Source organism: Centroberyx gerrardi, chromosome 23 (assembly GCF_048128805.1).
Source record: "Centroberyx gerrardi isolate f3 chromosome 23, fCenGer3.hap1.cur.20231027, whole genome shotgun sequence".
NCBI classification, from domain to species: Eukaryota; Metazoa; Chordata; class Actinopteri; order Beryciformes; family Berycidae; genus Centroberyx; species Centroberyx gerrardi.
The window spans coordinates 10,317,575-10,343,254 of NC_136019.1; the positions used below are offsets into that span (position 1 = coordinate 10,317,575).

At 42.7% G+C, this 25,680-nt stretch overlaps 1 protein-coding gene across 3 annotated transcripts in view; it reads right to left on the minus strand.

Moving 5' to 3' along the window:
• The window catches only part of arap2 (ArfGAP with RhoGAP domain, ankyrin repeat and PH domain 2), a 111,232-nt gene that overhangs the window by 14,036 nt on the left and 71,516 nt on the right, over positions 1–25,680 (minus strand). For all 3 annotated transcript variants that reach the window (XM_078291697.1, XM_078291698.1, XM_078291696.1), the window contains exons 17-25: positions 19,291–19,435; positions 15,720–15,822; positions 14,782–14,980; positions 9,636–9,699; positions 8,910–9,073; positions 7,949–8,161; positions 7,014–7,119; positions 4,937–5,084; positions 3,207–3,284 (exon numbers count right to left, since the gene is read on the minus strand). In XM_078291697.1, coding sequence (XP_078147823.1) covers positions 3,207–3,284; positions 4,937–5,084; positions 7,014–7,119; positions 7,949–8,161; positions 8,910–9,073; positions 9,636–9,699; positions 14,782–14,980; positions 15,720–15,822; positions 19,291–19,435 — 1,220 coding nt within the window. The remainder of the gene's footprint in view (positions 1–3,206; positions 3,285–4,936; positions 5,085–7,013; positions 7,120–7,948; positions 8,162–8,909; positions 9,074–9,635; positions 9,700–14,781; positions 14,981–15,719; positions 15,823–19,290; positions 19,436–25,680) is intronic.

Consider the following 25,680-nt stretch of genomic DNA (forward strand, 5'->3'; position numbering starts at 1 on the left):
GTCGAGTGGAAAAGGAGGAAAGGAAAGAAAGTGTTGACAACTTGCACATTTACTCCAGCCATGAAAAGCGGATGTTAAAAGTGTTAAAAGGTTTTACAGCTGATGGAGAGATTTTTCAGCGATGAGTGCAAAAAGCAGAAAAAACAAAAAAAATCTGATGAACAGTAATGTTCTATTATAAATTAATGGGAGTTGCGTGTCCAAAAAAACGTAAGACACAAAACACATTACCCAAGCCATAGTCTCTCTCCACTGGCTCCCTGTAAATGCAAGTATCGATTTTAAAGTCCTACTTCGAACTTACAAGGCATGACATGGCCTTGCAACCTCATTATATCACTGATTTACTTACTTCCCATAAGCCTAACCAGTCTATCCACTCGCAGGATGCGGGGATCGTTGTCATTCCCAGCTGGGGGCAAAGGGGGCCCGCTCCCTCTGAAACAAGCTCCCTGCAAATGTCAAGAGAGTCCGACGCCATCTCGGTATTCCAGTCCAGACCCAAAACCCATTTATTCACCACAGTCTACAACCCACTTTAACTCCTGCCTGTACTTTACCATTCATTTCTGAAAGTTCATTTTTGGAGACATCATGTCTGGATATGGAAGCCACCAGAATTAGAAGTAGAAGAAGAAGATGATGATTTGCCGTGGAAGCCAGATGATGTCGATTATGAAATTTCCCCCTCTAGTTTTCTTTGAATGGACTCATCTCCCCAAATACTAATTAAATTTGGGACCTTGCTGTCTCTCCACTGGCTGCTTGAGTCGTTGTGCTCCATGTCTTTTCAGTGAAATGGACGTAGAGTTATGACAACAGCGATCTGTCCCATGGAGAGTGACGTAAAAACCAAATGAATTCCGATCAGATCAGAGTCAGATCAGATATGTATCAGTTTTGCGAATTGAAAAGATCAGATTCCATGTGTTTTTTTTCTGTTCACACTGCACTAAAAACTTCACATCTTGACTCTGATGAAGGTGCAGCAGCATCGAAACGTTAGGCTTTGCACCTTCAATAAAAGGCTTAACTGTCTGTGTGCTCCAGTGAATCTTTTCTTTATTTTCACTGCTATGTCCTCCTGAGAACCGGACTGCCTGTTTTTCTTCCAAAGAAGCCGATGCGCCGTGCAATCTTCTTGTTGCAGATCAGATTCAGATCAGATATCAATTGTTGCAGATCAGATTCAGATCAGATATCTATCAGTTTTAGGACCACATATGACAAATCAGAAATGAAAAGATCAGATTCCATGTGTTTTTTTTTCTGTTCACACTGCACTAAAAACATCAGATCTGTGAGGAATAGAAAAAAAAACCCTGCAATGTGAATGTAGCCTTTGTCTACTCTCTTTCTCCTTGTCTACCTCCCTGTCTACCTTCACTTACTTCGACTGCCATGATGTTACCAAATGCTTCATGTACAGGCACACACACACACACACACACACACACACACACACACACACACACACACGATAGCCACTGTGGAGGTCCACCTTCATGCATTTGTACGACATCTATCCTGGCTTAACAGTGCAAGGAATTAATTGAATGCCACACAGTAAAACCAAATGAATATATTGCAAAACAAAATTCTGATATTTTTTTAACCAACTAGTTGATTAGTTCTGACAGCTGAAAAGAGAGCAAGTCTAGACTTTTCCAAACAATGCTTCACTGTGCAGCAGCAATACAGAAAACCTTCAGTAAAAAGTAGGACTTTAACAATGGCTACATCTGCAGACGCACACACACACACACACACACACACACACACACACACATGCACACACACACACACACACACACACACAAGCTCTGGCCGTATTTCTTGGAGTGTGTGATGTAATTGTTTTTATGATGCCCTGATTTATTTTTTCTTGTTTTTATAAGTGTGTCCTTTGTTTTTCTGTACAGCACTTTGCAACAAACCTTTTAAAAGTACTTTATAAATAAATATGACTTGACTTGAACCCCATAAATGAACCACAGTTAGAAAGGACTATGGTGTGTGTGTGTGTGTGTGTGTGTTCCTAAAAGATTCTCAAAAACCTCTAAGAAGGAGTCACTCTGACATTCCTCAGCTTGTCTCAGAGTAAATAATAAAGGTTTTCTATATTCCATCTAAGAAGAGAAAATCTGCAGGACTAATGTTATTGGCTTGAGATCTGGCTTTAGCAACCCAGCAAACGGGCAGACAGATGACAAATCCACCTTTGATCACAATCCCCATGATTGGGACTCATTGATCAACTATGATATGTAATATAGACAAATAGTCTAGATGCATGTTTAAGATATTTAGCAAATAATTAATGAATGTACTGCAATTTGTCACCTTTATCAAATATTAAATCATACCTAAAAATGAGCTCACCCCTTATCTCAATGGATATATCTTGTCCATCCTTATTCATAACTGGTCTAAATTGTGGTCCTTTATGAATTCATTTTGAAGTGAAAGTCCTGGCTAAGGCATACAGCAGCTATATTCTCAGTCAATTTCAAAGCTACGCCTGCACAGCATAGTCTTGTGGGTACCTGACTCGATTCTTTCATGTCTTTTCCTCCGACCCTCGCCTTTCCAGCTCACTAAAACCCTTAAATTTGAGTCCGTAACCAAAATTTTGTCCCAATTTTCACCTGCAAGAGATTTATAATAGCGCCGGCTTTCCACTGAGTAACCCTTTTGCCCCGGAGCGGCAGATATGTTCTGAAAGCCCACAGACGGGGGAGGGGGAGGGAGGAAGAGAGAGAGAGAGAGAGAGAGAGAGAGAGAGAGAAAGAGAGAGAGAGAGAGCAGGGAGGAGTGGGCATAAACAACTTATTTCAGATTTCAACAACAGCACAGGCGTACGATTAATTTGTTTTTTTTTTCGTTTTTTTTGTTTGTTTTTTTCAGGTTATCTGAACCAAATGTTTCTCTCAGCTGAGGCATCCAGGCATAAAGTAGTTGCCATAAAGGTTAACAGGAACAAAGCCCTTTTTCCTCACCTGCTTGCTCCCGCCTCCTCCTCCTTCTATAACCCCCCCCCCCCCCCCCCTCCTCTCTCCCTCATTTTCAGCCAGAAAAATAGGAGAAGTGGTTCAAATGAATCCCTGGCCAGAGAGACCCTGATGCATGCAAGCATATCTGCACACACACACACACAAACAAACCACCGACGGTGTCTGCCGATGGGGTCCTGCAGGTTGACTTACTGTGGTGTCCTTCTTGTCGTTCCAGCCTGTGATGAAGCTATTCTCTCTCTCCATCTGCTGCACTTGGTCCTCATTGACCTGTTGGAGATGTCACACAAACACACACCCACACACACACACAAACACAAACACACAGTTAAGTTAGTTATGCATGTCAATTCAAACTCACCTGCGGAGACACTTTCTGATAAAGTAAATCGCTACAGGACATTGTGAAAAACATGAGGTTGCTGTATAGAATTGATAGTATCACGAAACCATTGCGGATAACAGTGTCAAGTTGTCACTTAAACACGGCGCATGGCTATCTGGATGAAACTAGGGAAAAGGTGCCACTCCCAAAGTGTAGAATTGGGTCGCTCCACTAACACTTCTGAAACTCATTTCGAAGTGGGAAGTTGGCTGTGATTGTTTGACGCAGCTCAGCACCGACTGAATAAATGGGCCCCGCCACTCTTTTCTTTACAAAGCTCTGGGTGGGAAAATGACATTTTTTATTCCAACTTTTTTCCTATCATTTTCAGAGAACAATTTGCTTTGTTAGAGTTATACGAATGGCAGAGAAGATTGGGGGAGAAAAAAACTCCCGCGCGCACGCTCGTCGTGTGTGTGTTTAGGCCTGATAAAGGGCCCAGTCGACGGCATCCGGCACAGAACCGCCGCTTTAATTAGTGAAACGTCTCACTCGTTTTATGTCACAGTGTGTGTATTCACTGCTATTGGGCTCATGATTGGCTGAGCTTAATGGCTATTTGTCATGCGAATGATGGCGTCCCAAACCGATTTGGAGTGAATGCTCCTCCTTTAACGTCAGAACAAGAGGGATCCAGGCGTTCCGCTGGGAATTAGCATTCGCTCAGTGCTGCGTATCCCATAAGCCAGGCAGCTCTCCAAGGGTAACATTGATCCCACACCCCCCTGCCCATCCGTTCATCAGCTAAGTCAAGGCTATTGTGGCAATTTGGCAGCGACAGTTCTGCTCCCCAGATGATTCAAGTAGCAGTGAGTAAATAACGTCATGCCTGCTGCACGGTTTAGATATGCAATATGGTATTACTTTACTGTTTTTAAAAATACTTTTCATCTGTCATTGATCATTGATCCGGGAGACTGTCATTCTAACAGGAGAGACAGGAGACATACTGCTATCCAAAAGTTATACAGCAGGAATATCTGATAGATGCCTTGACCAAATGGTACCACTCGCTAACACACTCTAGCTAGGACAACAGACAAACAATTCTGACAACAAGGTAGTTAGGCATAGTTATAGAGCAACGAAATAAGTAGCAGTAAGTCCTGATCTATGCTAACTACAGAATAGTTTTGTCTCCATTTAAAGAGTAAGCAAACACTGGTTTCCATATTAGATAGCTATATCAACGAGGTGTATTTTTTTCCACATCTGTTCAAGTTCAATGAGCAGTAACTTCAGCAGCATGCTACTAATCAATTGGTTTGCTGACAAGATGGTGTGCCAGTTCATGACTGATAATGCCATAGGGTTTCAGGCAAAGGGGTCGGCTCTGATGAAACAATATGTATTACCTAATGCCGTTTTATGCAATGAAAAACATTGAGTACTTGAATCCGGCCCAGGACATTTTTCACATGTCACCCCCCGCCTCTCTCCAAATCTTTCCTGTCTCTCTCCACTGTGAACTATCAAATAAAAGCTAAAATGGGAAAAAAAATAAAATAAGAAAAATTTGGAAGAGTTTTTGACTCACTCTGAAGAGTGTAACGTAGTTGTTGATGAGGTCATGGACCACGCTAATTTCCTCCGGGGTTTGTCCACGAGTCTGGAACAGGCAGGAGGAGAAAACAGTCGCCAGCCGTTGGCTTGGCATCTGGTTGAGGTGAGAACACCGCTGAATCCTAGAGCGCACAGAGAAACATTTGTCAATCATGGTTTAGAGAACACAAATACACCGGCACACACTCGAAAGCCTGCTATGATGCACACACACACACACACATACGCACGCTAACACAAACACTTGGCTTACGATCGCTTGCTCAGTCGCTCTCTCAATCTCTCGTGCACACACACACACAGCGAAAGTATGCTGACACGCACAACACACAGACACATACACACACACACACACACAAACAGAGACACTCACATGCATACAGGCACACACACACAGGCCTACACACAGAAGCGGATGAAATGCTAGGCCTCAGTCCAAATTCAGCAAAAGGGCCAATTAAGTCTTCTCCAAACAATCTACATCATTACCATAATGCAGCTTAATCACAACTATCCACTGCAGCTTTCTGAGGGAAGCATGTGCAATGTAAGCATCAGTGAACCAGACATCAAGGCACCAGAGTGTTTGTATCTTAATGCAACTAGAGGTGGTAGAATTAGCAGGATTGTGCTGGCTAGTTGCAGAACAAGATCCAAGCCAGCAGCCAGCTTTAGTCTCTATGGCTCTATACCTATCTATTAAGTTGCATGCACTGTGGAGAGTGCTGAATGTGTGCTGAATGTGTGTGTGTGGGTGTGTGTGGGTGTGTGTTTTAACCGTCCTGTGGACAGCAATTGAATCGTTTCATTCTAAAATACCATATATCCATTTTAAGGAGAAATACTGTCAAATATATGCATCATTCCTCTCAGCAACCAATTTAGATGGGTACTGTATAGGTCACTTCTTCAAATCTTATACCTCATTTCTGTCCTGTAAGAACAGAAAAGTAGTTACTTGGGGGACGTTGAGGATTTTTCCACTTGCCCAGTAAGGAGCTCTACTTGCATCTAGTAATTTATTACTATAAAATCAACAATACTGACAGTTCATAATAAGCAACAGCAAAATGACTGAAAAATAAACACAAAAGAAAATTTATTGACTGAGAATAAATTGGAAATTTGTGATTTTCCAAGGTATAAATTGGCAATTATTGCACTTATTGTACTCATGATGAGCCCTCATGACTAACTGATTTGCTGTTAATGCAGCAGCAAAATGGAAGGAACAACACAAAAAGCAGAGGGGAAATTCATGAGGCTGGTAAATATCTCCATTTATTCGTCTTGCCGATACATTAATCGGACTTGATAAGGGGTTGTCAGCTACCTGCTTTGCCAACATAGAGACTAGATGCCGCTGGTTGTTGTTGTAGACTTCGACTGCGTGTTTGCAGTAATTGTCGGCACTTTTAAAAATGAGCCACTCGATCTGCCATACTTGGAAATTGCCAACAAATGGTACAAACGGCACGGGATTGATTCATCATTTTCAACCCGAGGAAACTGTTCAATGGCAAAAGAAACAGCCTTTTACTTTTCGGTTTGTTATTTAGGTAGCTACCCATCTTGCCCGCTCCACACAACTCTGACTAACTCTGAGGTAGCGTCTTATCTGATTGGTCAGAAAAAGCTCAACAGAGAGGAGAGCGGGCTAGTAACAGAGCGGAGAGGCGAAGATAACAGGCTTATCACCAGCTGACAAATAGTAAGACCAGAAACATCTTTTGGGCACTGGCCTAATTGGGCCATTGACTGACTAATCAACTGGCCCAGGGCAACATCTTACTGTCCACAGGCCACCAGGCAAACCTATTGTCAAACTCTATGGTTATATTTAGGGTTAGGTTTAGAATAACGGTTATGGTTAGTCATGCAGCGGTTAGGGAATGAATTCAAGCCATAAAATGGAATGGCTTCAACTGTACAACCTCTGAGTCATGTGTTTGTGTTTGGTTGTGTGTGTGTGTGTGTGTGTGTGTGTGTGTGTGTGTGTGTGTGTGTGTGTGTGTGTGTGCGTGTGTGTGTGCGTGTGTGTGTGTGTGTACCTGTACAGATGCTGCAGCAGAGCTTCGAGGGTCGACCTGTTTATCTTTGGCAAGCTCTGGATGAATGTGGAGTACTTCTCCACTCTCCGCCTCTCATCTTTCTCATCTACAAACCACACAGATGAGAACTGCTTTCAAATAATGACAGACATGTTGGACTACAAAGAGACTAGGGATACATACAGAGATGGAGGGCTATGCAAAAAGAAAACCCTCTCATCCCAGCTTGTAAAATTCCCATTCAAACCATATACAGTACTTTATTTTTTAGATCACTGGTGAAGCAAATCAAAACAACTATTTTGCATTTTTGTGAGCCAGTCATGATGTGAGCCATGTCAGCTTTTACAGATTTTTCTGTCTCTGCTGTCCACAGACTGTAAAATGGTAAGAATCAATAATGTTGTAATGCGACCAGGCATAAAAAGAGGCTGGTAGCATCACTAACTGTAGCCCACAAAAAACATTCTGCATATGCTGTGCGTATGTATGTAGAGGCAACGCAACGCATACCTATTTACTGAATAAATGTATAGAAAGCATAAGCAGTAGGGCTGAACGATATTGACAAAAAATCGAATTGCAATTATTTGATAGAATATTGCAGTGGCGATTTAAGTTTGATAAAAAAATTTGTAGAACTTGGAAATTGTTTGAAGAAAAGTGAAAATATATTTAAAAAAATAGACGTCAGTGTACAGGATTTAATGAGTTTGAGTATGATTAAAGGTTTTCACCAATATTGTATTTGATCCATAGACCAAAGATTACCTGCAGCACTAAAACACCTTGTTTACACCTTGGATGCCCCTCTCTCTTAAGCAATTAAATTCAGTTCATATTGCAATTTCGAATTTTTTTCCATTAATTGTTCAGCTCTAATAAGCAGGTCTTCCAATATTTCTTTCGGCAGTATGATATTTTGCCTCACGTACCCAGGGCGGACACCCAGTAGGGATAGAGCTCCTTGGCCAGCAGGGCGTCCTCTGCATGGGACAGGAAGCTCTTCAGGGTGTCCGTGACGTCCTCCAGCTGGTGCTCCTTCTCCCGCAGCTTGACATTGCGTGCGTCCCGGCTGAACTCCTCCAGGAGCAGGGCCACGCGGCCAGGGTCCCCCGGCCTCTGGTAGACCCCCTCCTGGCACAAACCTGGGCGGGGGAAGAGAGTGGGGGAAGAAGGGAGGGATGGTTAAATGGAGAGATGGATAGAGAAATAATGGACGCAACAGCTGTGATGGCCCTTGGGTTGCTTGACCCATCAGCTTGTGCCTGCTCCATATTTTTTGGTCAGAGTCATTGTCTGATTATGACTAGCGTCTGATGTGTAGTGCCTGCGACAACTGTATTAAAACTTTATTAAAACAGTACATCAAGTAAATTGCTGTATGACCAGATGTGCAGTGCATGGGGTAAAGGTCAACCCCATGGCCACTCTGGATTGTGGGTCATAGAAACTGCTATATATGGATGGACATTTGTATTTAAGGTATATTACAGGTGGAATAAAACAGTTGGTACAGTGTTAACATCGTTTATCATTATGCAGTATCAGTCTGTGATGGTTTTATCTGAATCCCCCATTTTACAGTCCAGTCTAGTACAGTACAGTACTAGTCAAGCCCCCCTTCCTTTCACATTTGGTCACATGTTATTAACTATTCCACAAATAATTCCTCTCAGGAATGGATCAGCAGTGCAGTAGTAGTGCAGCAGCTGTGCAGTAAAAAGTTGGATTTCTACAATTGCTACATCTGTACAAAGACAAGAAATGTTGTAGAGACAACATTTGAGTCCATGAATTTCTCAGCGCAGTGCAGCACACTGGATGAATCAGCTCCTCTAGGGGGAATCATAATAATAGTTACGCATAACTTTATTTCCCATAAATGTCACTCACCATACTGCGTGACAAAAGCGATGCAACTGTCCACTATAATAGGGACACCGTTTTTACTCAGCTGTTGGTTGCCAAGCGCCCTGCCGTCTGTCCCAGCAGCCAGCGTGATCGCAGAGTGCCACAGTGCAAAGTCCACTTTGTTGAAGCCGTGGATGTAAACTGTTCTATGGGAGGGAAAAAAAAAAAGCCATTGTTACTGATATATGCTATGGCACAATGTACGGTAGCAATATGGCATTTTATAACTTTTCAGTCAGACCAAAGGTTGTTCACAATATTTGGAAAAGCAGCGCTAAGTCATTCAACAAACAACCACCAAGATTAAAGAGATTCAAAAGGGCTTCTAAAAAAACACGCGTCTAAAAACAACCACCAGTGTTTCCCATGGGATTCGTTCAAAAAGACACAAACGAAAAGCAATTAGGGGAGTAAGCACAAAGTCTCGTTGCGTTGCTCTAAAAGGGAGGCAAAAACTGTTGTCTTGGCGTGTGCGAGGGCTCACATGTGATACGTGCCTCCTCAACTCCTCTCTAACTGAAGCACTTGGTCTAGCAAGGCTTTAATTACCTCAGTTGGTTACTATTGGTAGGGCGCATTTTTACTAACAAGGCTCCCTCACAAAGGCAGAACTAGAGCTAATAGAAAACAGTGTTGCATAATTCATTGTGTTACTGTACCCCAAATAAATTGCCAATTAACGCACCTTTTTTTCAAAGATTGACATACCTTCCACCCTCCACCATCAGCAGAACTTGGATCTTGTCTTCACCCTCAGTGTGTGTGGAGACAGCTGGGGAAAAGGGCAACAGGTTGTAGAAAATATACGCACTGAAAATCTGTGCAGCCAAGAACAATATGTTCTATACTAATGCAAAGTAATGTGTCGGGAACAGTTCAGATTTGACATTTGAAGTTGTTCAATCACGATCAAAAGTACGAGGGCTCAAAAGCTTTTCTGACGGAACTTGATGCATTCATTATCTGCCATTGAAAGGTCTCAGCGCTCTAAGTATAAATTTACATCATCATGGCGAATAATATACTGCACAATATGTCTAGACAGATCAGACTGATCTTTTGAAATGTACAGACATACAGTAGAAAGTAAAGTGAGGTAACGGTAAAGGTTGAAGATGCCAAACACATCCCATTGGAGTTGATAGCATTTCCTTGTTGTTGTGGGCAACATGCATTCAGCTTTTGTGTCGCTGCGTCGGTGGTGGGAGGTTTCAGCAGGGAGAGTGAACTGGGGCATAAACACCGGTGTCAGCGGTCATCAAGTTTTACACAAAGTTGGTCTACATGCTGCCGAATGAGATCACAGCGATCTTTGTATTTCACACCACACAAAACACACTTCGAGACACACTTCACACTTCATTTTCTGCCATTCTTCATCCGTATATACTCATTATTTTGAAGCACAAAGTACAGGGGTACAGAAAAACACCTCTGGGCTGAGGGACACAAGCTTTGCCATAAGCTCTATATGTGTGTTCAGACAGCTGGATCATGACAATGATCATCGCAGAAAAACATATGTGGCTTTGCAGTCAAAAATCTCCTAGCAACCGTGTCTGTCGCCATCATGGACGTCCACTGGAGAATTGTCTGTGTGCAAAGAAAGGCTAAATATATAACAACCAGGCTAGAAAAAGAGAAAACCTGAAAAAGACTGTGGCGAGTGTGGGTCAATTCAGTAATAAGTCTAGGTCCGATAACGTAGACTTGTTTCCAACTCAGGTTACTGTGAAGCAGGAAACCATCTTGTCTAGTTGCTCTAGTCTCTACTCCAAAACTCAAAACAGTTGTAGCTTGAGAAGAGTCAGCTCAGTTTACCTAAATAAACAGCTGTTTTTACGGGAATTGTTAGCTAGCTAACTAGCCAGCAGGCTAATTTAGCAAAGCACCTGATGTTAATGTTACCACGACTACCACAAGCGCTAACATTTGCTTCTACTAGAATATGTCTGCTAGTGCTCCGATCAGCTAACAAGCCAACATTATCTAAACACAAAATCTGTCTTTTCAATTCAGATGGTCAACTTATACATTTAGAAATGCAATCAACTGTTAGCCACTGTTGCCCAAGAGCTGTGTACCTCCAATATGGCCGCCAGAGGGTGAATTACGTCACCTGAAAGCCCTCCAGAAACACTATCTGAGGAATTGTACTATATAGGTGAACTAACGCTGCCTTGGTCTCCACCAGCCTTCAGTATGTGTGTGTGTGTGTGTTGGGGGTGGGGTTGGAGAGTGTGTGTAACAGAGTGGAAGGGAGAATGAGAATAATGAATGACGTTTGACAGCGCAAGAGCTGAAAATAGCCGTTTTGTCGAATGATTTGAATACTAGTGGGAGCAGCAAGTCAAAAAAAAGCCATAAATATGCTCAGTAATGCTCTATGGATATTCTATATGCAGGAAAAAAAGTGTAGTATCCCTTCTAACATATGTGCACATGCTAACACTATATTGAATGTGCATATAGACAATCAAATACGTATGACCCACTGCACACACACATATAATACACAACAAAATCTCTCTAAATCTTTTATATTCATCCACCAAATCCCCCACAATCCCCACATCCCTTTCTTTCATAAACACGTTGATCGATTATCCGCACTGACAGGAAATTTAAATCTGATTCTGATGGTAAAAGCCTAGTGTGCGAAACAGAGAGCCTTAGTAAAACTACTGCATATAGAGGAAACATTATTATTTCATCCAACAAGTTCTGTTACGTCCAAATCAGCCTTTGTGTATTGAGGTAAACAGATAAAACAATTAATCCCCAATAATCTCTTCCGGCAAATAATTTGCTGTTATTTTCTTTGGCAGATTTTCAAGGGCATGGCATTTTACTTAGATCCAAACAACAAGAGAAAAAAAAAAAAAGGAGAGAACCTCAGAGATTGTTATTGACTTGAGAGAGCTTTATTAACAGTGTTATCAGGTAAATGCAAAACACTTGTCGTCATTGTTTGAACAAACACATAGCAATCCTCTTTTGTCCATCTTTCAGCTCAGCGGGAAAAAGTTTTATTACTTACTATGTCTCTGTGATAAGGAACTAACTCTGCGGCCCTTGTACCCCCATAATTAGCGTCGGGTTTCCTGTAAAAGAGATTTCCATGCTCTGTTTCTTCTTCTTCTGAGGGACGGGGTGATTTTCAGTGGAAAGATTAAGCCGTTTTAGTGGACTAGTATTACGTGACGACCTCATGAAATTACGAACTGCCCTCAAACCTAATTTTCCAGTGGCCCATTCACATTGGATTAACTTGAACCAAGGTGTTCCAGGCCTGAATTGGCACATCTCCAAATTTGATCAGTGCAGTGCCTGCTAGGAGACGTATACCGCTGTTTTCATACATTAAATTCCCTTGAATATTACTTTTTCCACAGTCAAATTAATCGCCTGGGTTTATTCTACAAGGCCACATATGATACAGTATGTGACAGCTGACAGTTTGTGTTGTGAAGCTGTGACTGGTTTGATCATGTTCGGTTTGCTTTTATACACTGAAGCCTATTGGACTGGCATTTTGTGAAGTTGTGTTAGTTTATTTTTCATCAAGTCCTTGTATTTGGGAATCTGTGTGCATACAGGCATGATTGCTATATTTAATAAATAAATAAACTCAAATTGCGCCTTTTAAATGAACCACAGTTGCTGGAGCTTGGAGAATGGTCTTTAATTTGTCTTGAGGTATTATGGGGCGTTATCTTTTGTATCCTTTGTAACAGCAGTACAGCCCACTTAAATATGCTGGACTGGAGTCTTGGGCTGATGCCTATCTACAGTTTTAGATGATTGAGCAGAGCAATGGGATTAACACGTTTTTTCTCTATTTAGCTACAGCCTTAAGAGAAATCCACTGAGAAAATTGCATTGAGTGAGTTCAAAGTAAATGTGCTTATCTTGTTTGAAAACCTTTCATTTCTCAAAGTTCTGAGTGGGAGGGCTGATTTGTGCACTGTGACAGGTTAATGATTATCCAACTATATCTGTCATTTTCCCTCTCATTTTACTTTGGTTCCAGTTATTTGTGCGGCAGACATCTTGACACAAGATATTACAAAAGACCAATCCTCTCTGAACACAACTGAGCCCTCAGGAAGCCATTTTGTGCTGTACTGCAGTCTCATTCTTTTGGGATGGGAAAGATTTTTTTTTTTTTCTACTTATGACTGATTATTTATTTATAAAGCACTTTTCAAAAACAAAGTTGCAAAGTGCTTCACAACCAAGGAAAATATAAATGAACAATTGACAGGGATCAATAAAACACACTGGACGATGAGATGACACAGTAATCAGTCATAGGTATAAGACAAATAGAAAATAAATGACTGCGAGGGCAACAGGATAAAATGAATAGAAGTCGAAGATTATAGAAAGACCTTACGATAAAAGTACATTTTGAGAAGTGATTTAAAAGCTTGAGGTCAGAAAACCGGGTCCAGTCTGCCTCACACCGCCAGTGAACACCGACACTCTTGTTATAGTTTGAAGAGCTACATGTTTTAACTATGCAGTGATTTTAAATGAAATGTGTAGTTATTTAATCCCTCACTGCTACACAGGGGCACCTTTCATGCGGCGGTGTCACTGTAGAGTAAATAACAGTTAATCCCATGTCACAGACTGTGATTCCTAAAGGGATCCTTTCAATGCTCCAGAACCTTCCATCCCCTGACAAAACAGAGTCCCTCCTGGCACTAAGGGCTCCCCAACTGTGACAAATATGGTTTCAGAAAGCCGGGAATAAGAGCGAGCGCCGCGGCAGTTCTTTACTCCCGCCCCAGGTGAGAAGACGGGGCGGGCACTCGCGCGATTTGATCCACAGTGAGCTGTAAATGGATTAAAAAGATCCATTGATTTTCCCCTCCCTCTGTTTGCACATCATACTGGTGCAGGCGATTGAAATGTTCCCAATCTTTATCATCTGCCAGCTATGTGTGAACTTTGTCGCCTGACATCCCTACTGGCAACTTCCCTCCACTGATTGTACTTTAAATAACTGGCATTTGCCAGTAATGTGATGATACCGATAAGACTGATAGTGGGGAGTGGAAACCGTGGCTTTCAGCAGGACAGTGCGACCATGATACCATCGCACTGTGAACATCCCAGATTTATCATATTACGCTGAAAGCAAACTGCGGAGTCATGCTAAAATTTTGTTTTCATCGTTATTGAGCAGCTTTTGCAAGAACTCAAATCTCCTGTTTCTTATTTGAGTGGTGCTCATTTAAAGGTGCATGAAGTAATTATGATCTCTATTGATCTGTATCGGCAACATGTAGGAATTACGACAACATCAATAGAACAACATCTCCTCCTGGCACTGCCCCATCCCCTACCCCTCCCGTCCCCTTACAGTCACATTTTTGCAACACAGACAAGTACACTAGCTAATTAAAGCACAGATCCAACAGAAATGTCTAACGAAGAAGTGAGTGAAAATGCAAGTAGGTGGTGTGTGTGGGGGATTGGGTGAAAGTGAGCTTTGAAAAGCAAGAAATCTCAGCACCTGGCGAGGTAGTGGCATAGTTGATCAATGACCCTCTCAACCCCACACAGATATATTATAGTTGTTGTGTGCTATGGGGTTGTAAAAATCATACTTATTGCCCCTTTAAAAGCTCCCCTGCAGCTATTTAACTAGGGACTGTTTGCTCACATATGCAACAGTAATCTGGTGGTTTGAGACTGAACTGAAGTAATGTATGAAAGGAAAAAAATTGCAATCTTCACTGTATGTGTTAAGAGCAAGGGGTCAGTGGTTAGCGGAAAAGAGAAATAGAATTGGAATTGAGAAATAGAAAGAGAAACCCAAAATGAAAGCGGAACAGCTTACTGAGCTCCTGTAGCTGTTTGAGCTGGAGCATCTCCTCCATCCCCTCTTCTTCTCCTGAGCTGAAGCGTAGCGCAGAGCCTTCCAGAGTAAACCAACCCGTCCTCCAGTGGTACAGGTCATGACCTTCCTTGTAGTGGAGTCTGCCAATCAGCTCGCTGTCTCTCTGCGCCATTCCCTCAACTTTAGACGGGACGAAGCACTGCAAAGCGGGCAAAAAAAAAGAGAACAGGAGTCAGCGAACGAATGGAGAACTTTCACGGTCGACCAAGTGAAACTTTTTTTTATTGTTTTATGTCCCCTCGAAACAAACAAAAAGCACAACACAGAAAAACAACAGGTGCAGCCATCGCCGTCTTGAAGGGATAAACCTTTCCTCCGTTCCTGCTCCCTGGCTGAATTATCTCCGCGCACATTTCCCTCCCTTCTGCTCTGCCTGGCTATTGTTCTGCGATTCAAATTGAAATACGGAGGTGTGCAAGGCCTATGGTACAGATGGAGAGACATATGGACTAGTGCAGCTATACCTCCCACTATCTAGCACTGGGTTGCTTGGGATTAAAGAGATAAAAAAGGGAATAGGGGACACATTTATGTAGGGTGTTATTACAAGATCCTGTCAGCATGTGGGGGAAGAGATAGCAAGACCACTTGTCTTATTGAAAGAGACACAGGCGGTGTGGCGCTGGCTGGGGAGAATGTGTGCTAGTGTGTGTGTGCGCATAAACGTGTGTGTGTGTGTGTGTCTGTGTGTGTGTGTGATTGCAAGGGGATACAGTATGGAACAGTATTAGATCTGCTGTGGTTCTGCAGCACGCATGCACACACAGATTATTCTTTATATCTCAAGTGAAAAACAATTATAAAAGAGGCAATGAAAAATGTGTGTTCTGTGTGTGTGTGTGTGTGTGTGTGTGTGTGTTGCATGTGCAGGCTCTCACCTTTGCTAGAGCCTGGAGCCAGTCATGCTGGGTTTCCTGTGTCTCGGCTCCCACCATCAGTACTCTCTCTGTCTGCAGGTACAGCTCCACTGTAAACACGGCCCTGCCAGAGACACACAGCTCACTATAGACATCTAGGATGGAAAATGGCATCGCAAATACACATACAAACCCTTACACACACACACACACACACACACACACACACACACGAACACACACAGGCAAAACCCTTGCTGTCGGAAGCAAAAAGGCAGCTATTAATCTTTGTTGGTCTTTCTCCCCCTGTCTTCCCTCCCGCTCTTTCTCTCTCTGCTGCACTCTTCTCTCGGTGAAGGAACGGAGGTCAGAGTATCACTATCTTAATGGTTTCAACACACTGCCAAGCGATAGCTCATTTTTGGGCGGCATGGAACAGCGGGGGGGGGGGGGGGGCTCTAAGTGCTGCAGCAGTGGCTGTTTAAGGTGGCGTGTCACGGGGGTCACGGTAGCGGCAGAGTCGCGCTCTTCTCATGCGTGTCAGGGGAACATGCGCAACACGGGTGTTTGTGTGACCTCATCTGACCCCCCGCCCCGCTCCCACTCCCCCCCCCCCCCCCCCCCCCCCCATTCCTCCTACCCCCCGACAGGTGTGCAAGCGCTTGTTAGAGGGGGTCCCAGAGGGAGAACGAGGGAGCGAGGGAGAGAGAGTGGTGGAGGGGTAGTAGGGAGATGTGCTGGGCAAATTGTGTTGTAAGGAAAGGACAGGAGGATAAGACAGAGGGAGAAGAGATGAGCATTGCATTATGAGGGTCCCAGAGTCCCAGAGGGGGTAGGGGTGGGGGGTGGGGGGTTGGGGGAGAGGGCGAGAGAGAGAGAGAGAGAGAGAGAGAGAGAGAGAGAGATTTTCAATGAGAGAGACGTGTGTGTTTGCAAAGGGGTAGGACAATAACCTACTACCAATATGGCGATTTTCTTACACACTTATACACGTTAGTGCTTCCAAAAGTCTGTACTTTAATTTGAGTAATATGTAGGGTTTACTAGCCTACTTCTTTTATGTCAGGGAAGACAAATATGAAATGAGTGGTATTAGTCATCTGGCTTTTACTGTAACAGCCGTAGTTGATACTAACATTGCTGATAAGAGCAAAATGCAGCCTCCAGGAACACTAGATTTGATATTGACTGATCAAAGGCAAAGAAGTTAATTATTGGGAGTGGGGAAAAACTGCGGACAAGATTAAAAAATGAATACATAAATACATTTTTTATTTCCAATTTACTTAGCCAAAAGCTGGTGTGGTTATTGAAGTGTGCTAGTAAAGAGCATGCTTGATCTACTTGAGTACAAATTGACAGAACTGACAGGAAATGCTTCTTTTTCCTTGGTGGTACTGCACAAGATTCACTAGGCGTTTTCACATGCAGTTTCTATATGTACTTCTGTGGCCTTATATCTTCTCCTAAAGGATTTTGCGTGCTCTGAGAAAGTCTTAATGCCCCCATCCCCATGTATTACCCATCTTGTCAGCAAAGTTAGTACCTAAGCCCTTCTGAAAGTCCTTAAAAACTGCTGTTTGTGTGTTAGCGTGTATGTGTGCGTGTGTGTGTGTGTGAGAGAGAGAGAGAGCGAGCGAGAGAGAGAGAGAGAGAGAGAGAGAGAGAAAGAGAGGGAGAGAGAATGAGAGTGACAGAAAAATGGGGTGTAAAACAGCCAAAAAAAAAAAAAAAAAAGAAATCAGGAAAATGGAAAAAGAACAGAATTTGTTAAGGTTCTCAGTTAAATTTGAAGGTCAGAAATGACCTAGAAATGTTCTTGCAGAAACAGAGAGACAGTCAAAAAAAGTCCCTAAATCGCCTCAACTTATCACCATCCAACATATTTCCTTTGCATTAATTCCTAAGAAGTGGGCTGGTAATATTCATACAGCCTTAGCAAAACGTACGCGCCGGGGCCATGCTATAATTCACAGTGTCCTCCGCCTTGGTGAAATTACCCAAATGCTGTGTTTAATGGAAACGACACCTACGGCCTCCTGTAGCGCAGCGATAGGCTGCTGGTGGGAGTGTGTCATCTGCATACGTTAATATTCATGAGCTGTAGACAGTCAAGAGGTGAGGCGTCCCCGCTCTCTCCGCGCGCCGGCATGCTGGGAACTGTGGAGGCTGCAGAAGTGAGGGGGAGTTTAATCTAGTGAAACTTATGGCCGTTATGATGGGAGAATATTAGCGACAGAGAAATAATAGCCTTTCTGGAGCGACGCTATGACCTGTAACTGGGATGTATGCGCGTGGCTAAAAATGGCGCATGTCATTGTCGCTTTGTAGATTGCTACAATATGACTATTGTAGCCTGTCATGGCTGTGTGTATGTGTCCAGTTCATTAACAGGGTCATAGTTTCAGCTAGGCAGATGTGCTTCTAATGGCTTTATAAATAACATTTATAAATAAAAACATTGTTCCCTCTTCATAACATCTGCTGCTGCCATAACGGACCTGGCTTATGCTCTAATCATAACCCATTATCAGACTCCTCACTGGGGGTGATAAACTGAAGCACACACATATATAATTGCACACCCATACACAAGCAAAATCTGTGATATCAGAGGAAATATACACATAGATGCACATGCTACGCCCCTCTCTGCACACACACACACACACAATCCGTGGGACGAAGGACAGGATAGACAGAAAGCGATCGAGACAGACTGATTCTCTGTGTGTCTTTGTGTGCCGGTTCCATATAAATAAAGAAATAAAGAAAGTTTGTTGTCAGACCAACTTTTTAACTGAATCATAATCTGACAGAGGAATGAGGGAGGTGATTGGGAATACGGCTCTGTAAAGTGAATGGAGGGGGGCAGTTAAAGCTAAGCTGTTTGCCTGCATCTCTGCCCAAGTAAACAGGAAATATGGCACTCGTAAAGCCCTGATAGGTTCCGTTAAATTGAATAATGCTCGAGTTATGATTATGCTAATGAGACATATGACGGAGGAGAGGTGGGTAAACAACACAGCAGTATATATGTGTGTGTGTGTGTGTGTGTGTGTGTGTGTGCGTTTGTGTATTTCCTTAAATCAAGTTGAACCTCTGTAATATTTGAATCCAATGTAAATTATAATTTAGCCAAGTGGATGCAAATAATTTAAAATGTGTCTGTGTATTTACGTGTGTGTGTGTGTGTGTGTGTGTGTGTGTGTGAGTCCTTAAAGCAGGTTGAACCTCTCTAATATTTGAATCCCATGTAAATTACAATTTAGCCCTGTGGATGTAAATTAAGCATTAAAAATGTGTGTGTGAGTGTGAGAATGAAAACCTGGCTGAAAAATTTGAATCCTGTGTAAATGCACACTCAGTGGTTGCAGATTAATATTAAGCATCATATATTAATATTTATATATTGTGGCTGTCGGGTGAAAGCCTAGTAACTCAAATTTTGGTGATTTTCATGATTTAACTTAAACTGAAGGATCACAGAGTCTTCTACAACCCTCAAGAATACATGGCTTTTACATATATACATGGTCTTCACCCGACAGCAGCGATATGTGTGTGTGTGTGTGTGTGTGTGTGTCCATACCCAGCTCCAGTCATGGTCTCTGTGTTGCTGACGGCCAGGCTGACCACCTCAGTGACGTCCACCCTGCCGAGGGCCGAGGGGCTTCGCTCGCTCTCATAGTAACTCAGGAAGCCGCCCTCCAAGGTGCACCAACGACGCACCATGTCTAAAACACACACACACACACACACACAGACGCATGTGAGTGAGAGCATACACACACACGCACATTTTTGTATTACTTGTGAGAATGTTCCATCGCTGCATTGATTTACATTCCTTCCTTAGCCTCTAAATCTAATCTTGAATCCTAACCACTAAGGACCCAATTCAGACCTTCAGCACCATGATGAATATGTAAATGTGGCATGTCCATCTTCACATTATGTTATATGGATTATGACCCTAACTTAAGTCCATTTGTAGCTCTTTTCCTTACGCACCCAAAACCCTACAATAGGTCTAGCGCTCCTATTGGATTCCTGATGGAGAACCATACATCTGCATACTAATAAATGCCAAACACATCAAATAGGGTATAATCCGAAGAGTCTTGAAACTCAGCTTGAAAGAAATTAATTAGCCTGTGCAATGCCATTGATTGGTCTGTCTGAACAATTAGAATGGTATTTAAAGCAATTTGACGAATCACACACAACCAAGCAAGGCGTGTCTTGCCATTTATGTGCTTGAGTTTTTAAGAGATCATCAATGGAGATCCTAACCCTTGCTTTCCAAATGGCATTGGTGCCATCAGCTGTACACATCAGCTGTATTTATAGGGGAAGGAAAAGACAACATACTGGGAACATTCAGGTCGTATTTGATGCAAACATGTTTTCTGATCAACTCATCATTTGATATACAACTTCTTTTTGATATAATTCTTTCAGTGATTTCTCATAAGCAAAAATGCAGAATAGCCTAAATCATTTCATAATCTGTAAAGTAGATTTTATGTTTTTTTGTTTTTTTTTAACCAAGAGATGGTTTCCAAATTCAGTTTTGTGCACAGTCATCCTAAACAAGACTGAGCCAAAGACATAACGGCATTTCAAGGCAATGACTCAGAAGAGAGACAAGAAAAGGCAAAACATCAAGATTTTCCACCATAACAACTGGAAGGACAAAGAAGGTTTTGAATAAGCATGTGCGCGAGCGAAAACATGCCCAAACCTCGAATCATCCAAGTCGAAATAGGAACAGTTCGAACATGTGGATCTCAATCTGTGCAAGACCCGCCTCGCTGAATGTGTAACCTTTACTCTAACTTAATTAACCCTAACATTTCCACACTTTGGAGAATTTTCCTCATCTCTCTACCTTTGCGAGGACATTTGGGTCAAGCGCATATGCGAGACGCACACGCACACGACTTTGCCCTCTCACACTGTCACTAATGTCTACTTTATTAAGAGCTAAGAGACTCCAAGTACCCAACAGATTTCAATCAACAAACACCGATCTCAGTGGAAAAGCTGGAAAACACACAACATTGTCTTTCATGACTGTCTGACTCTGCGATTTACATAGCCAATGAGCATGAAGTTCATGAAAACATACCTAATTTTGGATTTTCAAAGTCACCGTGCCATCTGCTTTTTTGTTCCGCAACAAACACGCACACACACAAACAGCCCCCCCCCCACCCCCTGTCGCTCGCGACTCCAAAGTTTCGACTCTATTCATCTCATGAATATGCTAATTGTGTATTCCTCTGCCAACTGTGTGTGATGTTTCTGAAGGAACAGATATAGTTCCAATAAAAAAGAAAGTGTCTACAACTGGCTGTTAAAAGCAAAAGGATGTGATAAGCATAGGAAAGGAGGATGTCAGTTTCGCTCTATCCACCCTTGCACCACCTCTTTGTATGGCTCTCTCTGTCTCTTCCTTTCTCCTTTCCTTTCTCTCTCTCTTTCGAAAAACAATTTGGACAACGTTCGGCAAACAGCTTTATGAATGCAAAATGACTAATATCGAGTTACTGACTGTGGCATTTAAAAAACACCGTGCTTCTGACCTCACTTCTCTTAAAGAAAAAAAAAATAAAACAAAAAAACAAAACATTCGAGCCGCTGAAGAATCATCATCTCTATCTGAAACCAATCACACATTAAGTCAGCCACATGCATGTGGCGGTTGCAGTGCGTGTGTGTGTGTGTGTGTGTGTGTGAGAGAGCTGGTATTTAAAGTCATTACCAATCCAATCTATCTGACAGCACGCACCGTTGTCTTGGTGACAAAAAAAAAAAAATAGCATAATGCGCTTTTCCTCCATGCAAACATGTCCCCAGATTGCCAAGGTTTCGCACAAAATGTCATGTCCATCATTTTTCACAGGAGGAAAGTTCTTTTGTTTTGTTCTTCTGGTTTCTTCTATATTTTTGTTGTCATTTCTTCTTCCTTACCTCCCTCCTCTAATAGGCTAATAACTGAATAGTTTCAATTCTACTTCTTCCCCAACGCCTTGCGCAATCATCTCCTTAAGAGGCCCATCTGATTTCATAACTGAAGCCAAATGCCCTCCTGAGCTGTTAGAAAGCTGTTATGTCATTGATTCTCCAGGTGTTGTTACTTTGAAAAGGTTTCTGTGGTTGCAGGAGTTATTCAGCATTTAAAGCAATATTCCACTTAGTTTTAACATGGGGGTTATTCGGCACTTGACTGCCATGAAAACCAGAATATAAAATACTCACCAAGATCAGATGCAGCGGGGACAAGTTTTTTACTTCCCATTCATTTGATTGACACCACAAAAATAGCCTGAAAGTTGTTGAATATGTTTGTGAACATATTCAACAACAGATCCTGCTTTTAAGGCCTGGGTCTGTCCTCATTTTGCATTTATATTCTTGGTTTGCACTAAAATTATTATTAGTATTTAAAAATAAAATTAGATCCAGTCTCCCAAACAGGAACTATCTCTCCTAAATGGTATCCCTCCGCTATGTTCTCTTCTATCAATTGGCGAAATTATGTTCTAAAAAGTTGGACCCACAGTCAGGTGAAAATCACAGTAGCGGGATCTGTTGTTGAATCTTTTCACCAACACGTTAAATATGTTTTCAGACTATTTTCCTGGGCTCATTCAAATGAATGGGAAGTAGAAATCGTGGTGAGTAGTTTATATTCTGGGTTTCCTGGTGGTCAAGTGCCAAATAACCCCCATGTTAAAACTAAGTGGAATATTGCTTTAAGTTATCATGAATGAACAGTTGTTCTGGCAACTTGAAACAGGTGTTTGCTAGGGCATGTGGAATGTAGGGCTTGAAATATTATATTAGTGGAGTCTAGGCTCCAAATAGATTTTTAAAAAATGCTCATATTTCTCATTTTGGTTTTGGCAAAAGTGATACCCAAATCCTCCAAGTGTAACACTCCTCTCCCTGATTGGGGCAACTTCTGACAAAATATTCTATCTTCCTGTAAGGAAAGGGGGAAAACGTTTTCAATTTCTTCTCTATTCCAAGGAGAGACGCACTATGAAAATTCCCACCAGGAATCTGGGAGCCATAATTGCTGTGGCAGCCTGGTTCCAGACAGTGCGGACACATGAATGGCCTGACTGCTTGACAGTCCAGTTTCCGAGGAATTATCCTATTACTGGCCAGCACACCCATAGGTATAGATGCCCACATACGGTCTTACCATGCTGAGGAAACAGGGGGGGCGGGGGTGGAGAGGGATTGGAAGAGGGCCAAAAGGTACGAATGTTTGACAAATGTAGCCTACTGCCGGACAGAAATCGCCACTGGTTGACTTAAACTGATATTTAAATTGACATAAACTTCTTTGGGCTTGAATTGTGGATGAACAAGAGGGGTAGAAAAGGGAGGGAGAGGCTGTGATGGCAGGAATTGGATATTTTGAGTGGAGGGCCTTGAAGCAATAAATTTGAACCGTGAATACAAAATCTCAAACCAGCAAGGCAAAGAAAGAGTCAAGTTGATCGGTGCAGATAGCTGTACCTGTACAATCTATAACATTTACCAATGCTAGGATTTATTACCATTTCAGTACCATCGCATCGGCACATGTAGATGTAGTAAAAGTCGGATTGCAGCGAAAACACCTGTGACTGTGGTATGAGTATGACTCAGTCGAATGTTATGATATTATTCTGCTACATTGGAATCTATGGCATATCAAACATTTCCAAACTTCATTCCTGATACAACAATGAAGGCTTTGGATCCCCGTGACATATTACATCAGGAAACCGGCTTCATCAAAAAACCTGCGCCATCATCCGCAGCAGCACATCACCGAATCCCGAGCACCCTTCTTCCCTCTTTGTTTGTGGTTCAGCAGCATTTCCTTTAGCGGATGGGATTCCACTAGCTTCCACACAAGCACCAGCACACTGGAGGGAACAATAGCGCTTGATTTACAATCAAGCAGCTGCGTCCGTCGCCAGCTGTTCCCCACACACGGCTACGGCCCCCCGGCCCAGCCGCTCACCGCAGGGGTCCGCAACCAGCCGCCAGAGAGAACGCTAGCGGAAGCCAACCAAAGTACATCCCTCCACCAGCTAAATTGGGCCAATTAGCTTGTGCGCCAAGAGCGCTCCCCGCAATAGCACTTTCCAGAAGAATAAGGGCCTGCAAATCTACAATGCGGAATCTCTCTCTCTCTCTCTCTCTCTTTCGCCTTTTCTCCTGCCTCATCTCTCTCGCTCGCTCTCTCTCACTTGGGCAATTTGTGAAATGTGCTGAATGCTCCAAGTATGCAAGATGAACAGATTGATTAGACTAATCAAGTCATCAATGTACCAATTAAGCCATCGTATTGTTCATCGACTGAATAGACCAAGTTACAGAAAAAGCCCTGCATTAATAAACTTACTCAAAAGTTTTGACTCTAATTGTGCCTCACACCCATATTTATTTTTTATTGCACTCTCCAGATTTACCCTATGTCCCCCTCAACGTTTTATCGACATCGCACAGACACCCAGCTCGGTCCGCATTGAAACAGCAGGCTGTGCCCTTCTCCACTGAGTCATCCTCTTCCCTCCCTCCCTCCCTCCCTCCCTCCCTCCTCTCCCCCCCTCCTCTCCCCTTCCACCCGTCTTCTGTCTATCTCGCCTTCAGACTAAAATATCTGCGATGAAGACATCTGCTGGGCAGCTTGTCAGGAGGGCTGGAAATGGAAATCGAGAAACTGAAGGGATCTGAATGATCTGTCTGTGCCAGAATTACAGCCCACTTCATTACAGGGAGGAATGGACAGATATGGCTAAAGATAAAGAAAAAAAACAACACCATCCACCATGCATTTCTGCTCCAAGCAACAGAACTGCTTATTCGTTTAGGGAAATGCAGACGGATAGGAAGATGAACAAATACACTCCAAAAAGCATATTAGAGTAAGACAAATCGCTCAAATAAATTTCACGCAATTCACTTATAAATATAAATAGTGTTGACAGGCAATTTTTAACTACACCGTTTGGTTTATTATTAAAAGCATGACCACAGCTTGGCATGTACTGTATGCATGTTATTGGATTGTTCATTTGGGCTTGGTGTATTTGTGTCCTCAACAAACTGTTAACAGCACTCCCCCCCTCCCTCGACACACACACACACACACACACACACACACACACGATACCCCACCCCTCTCTCTGGGAGTTCTGAGTTAGTGTTGCAGGGAGGAGCAGGGAGGAGCGGAGCGGCACTGATGAGGAAAAGACAAAACTAATCAGAAATTAGGGGTGCCATTTCCCTGCTGCCACTCACCATTTCAGAAAGTAACTGCCTACTGTCTCTCTTACCTCCCAAGACTCACACACACGCACACACACACACACTGGCACCACATACACACTCTTTAACTATCACATTGAGCGTGAGAGTAGCATGAGTCGCTCTTTTTGCCCATTTAGGGGCGAGGCTTCAATCAGCTGCAATCAACTGTGTAAACCGGATATGGAGCTGAGCTCAACAAAACAGCAAATAAAGCGGTGCGACGCTGGAGAATAGAACAGATCAACCTTGATTTCAGCGCAAACAAAACAATAACAAGGAATATTGTTTTTTCAATTCCCAATCTATACTCCCAGTAGCATCTGGGAAAAACCTGGGGTTGCTACCTGCTAAGCAGCACAGTATTTTATTTCATCACAGTTGATCTGCATGGTGATCCCCTGCCACCTCTGCCAAGCGCATTACCGAAATTGCTCGCCAAATTAATTTATGGCTTACTCTGAATTTAGCTCCCATCAGTCGGAGCACAAAAGCCTATTGGAGTTGTCTCCAGACGGAAAAAGCCTATGTTTAAGACGCTGCGGCGCAGTGCTTTTATTAAGCCCTGAGCACAGCCTATGAATTATTAAGAGCTTGGGTGTATCTATAGACCATCAAACCATTAGCCTGGGAGCGAAAGGCATCCAGGAGTACACTCAAA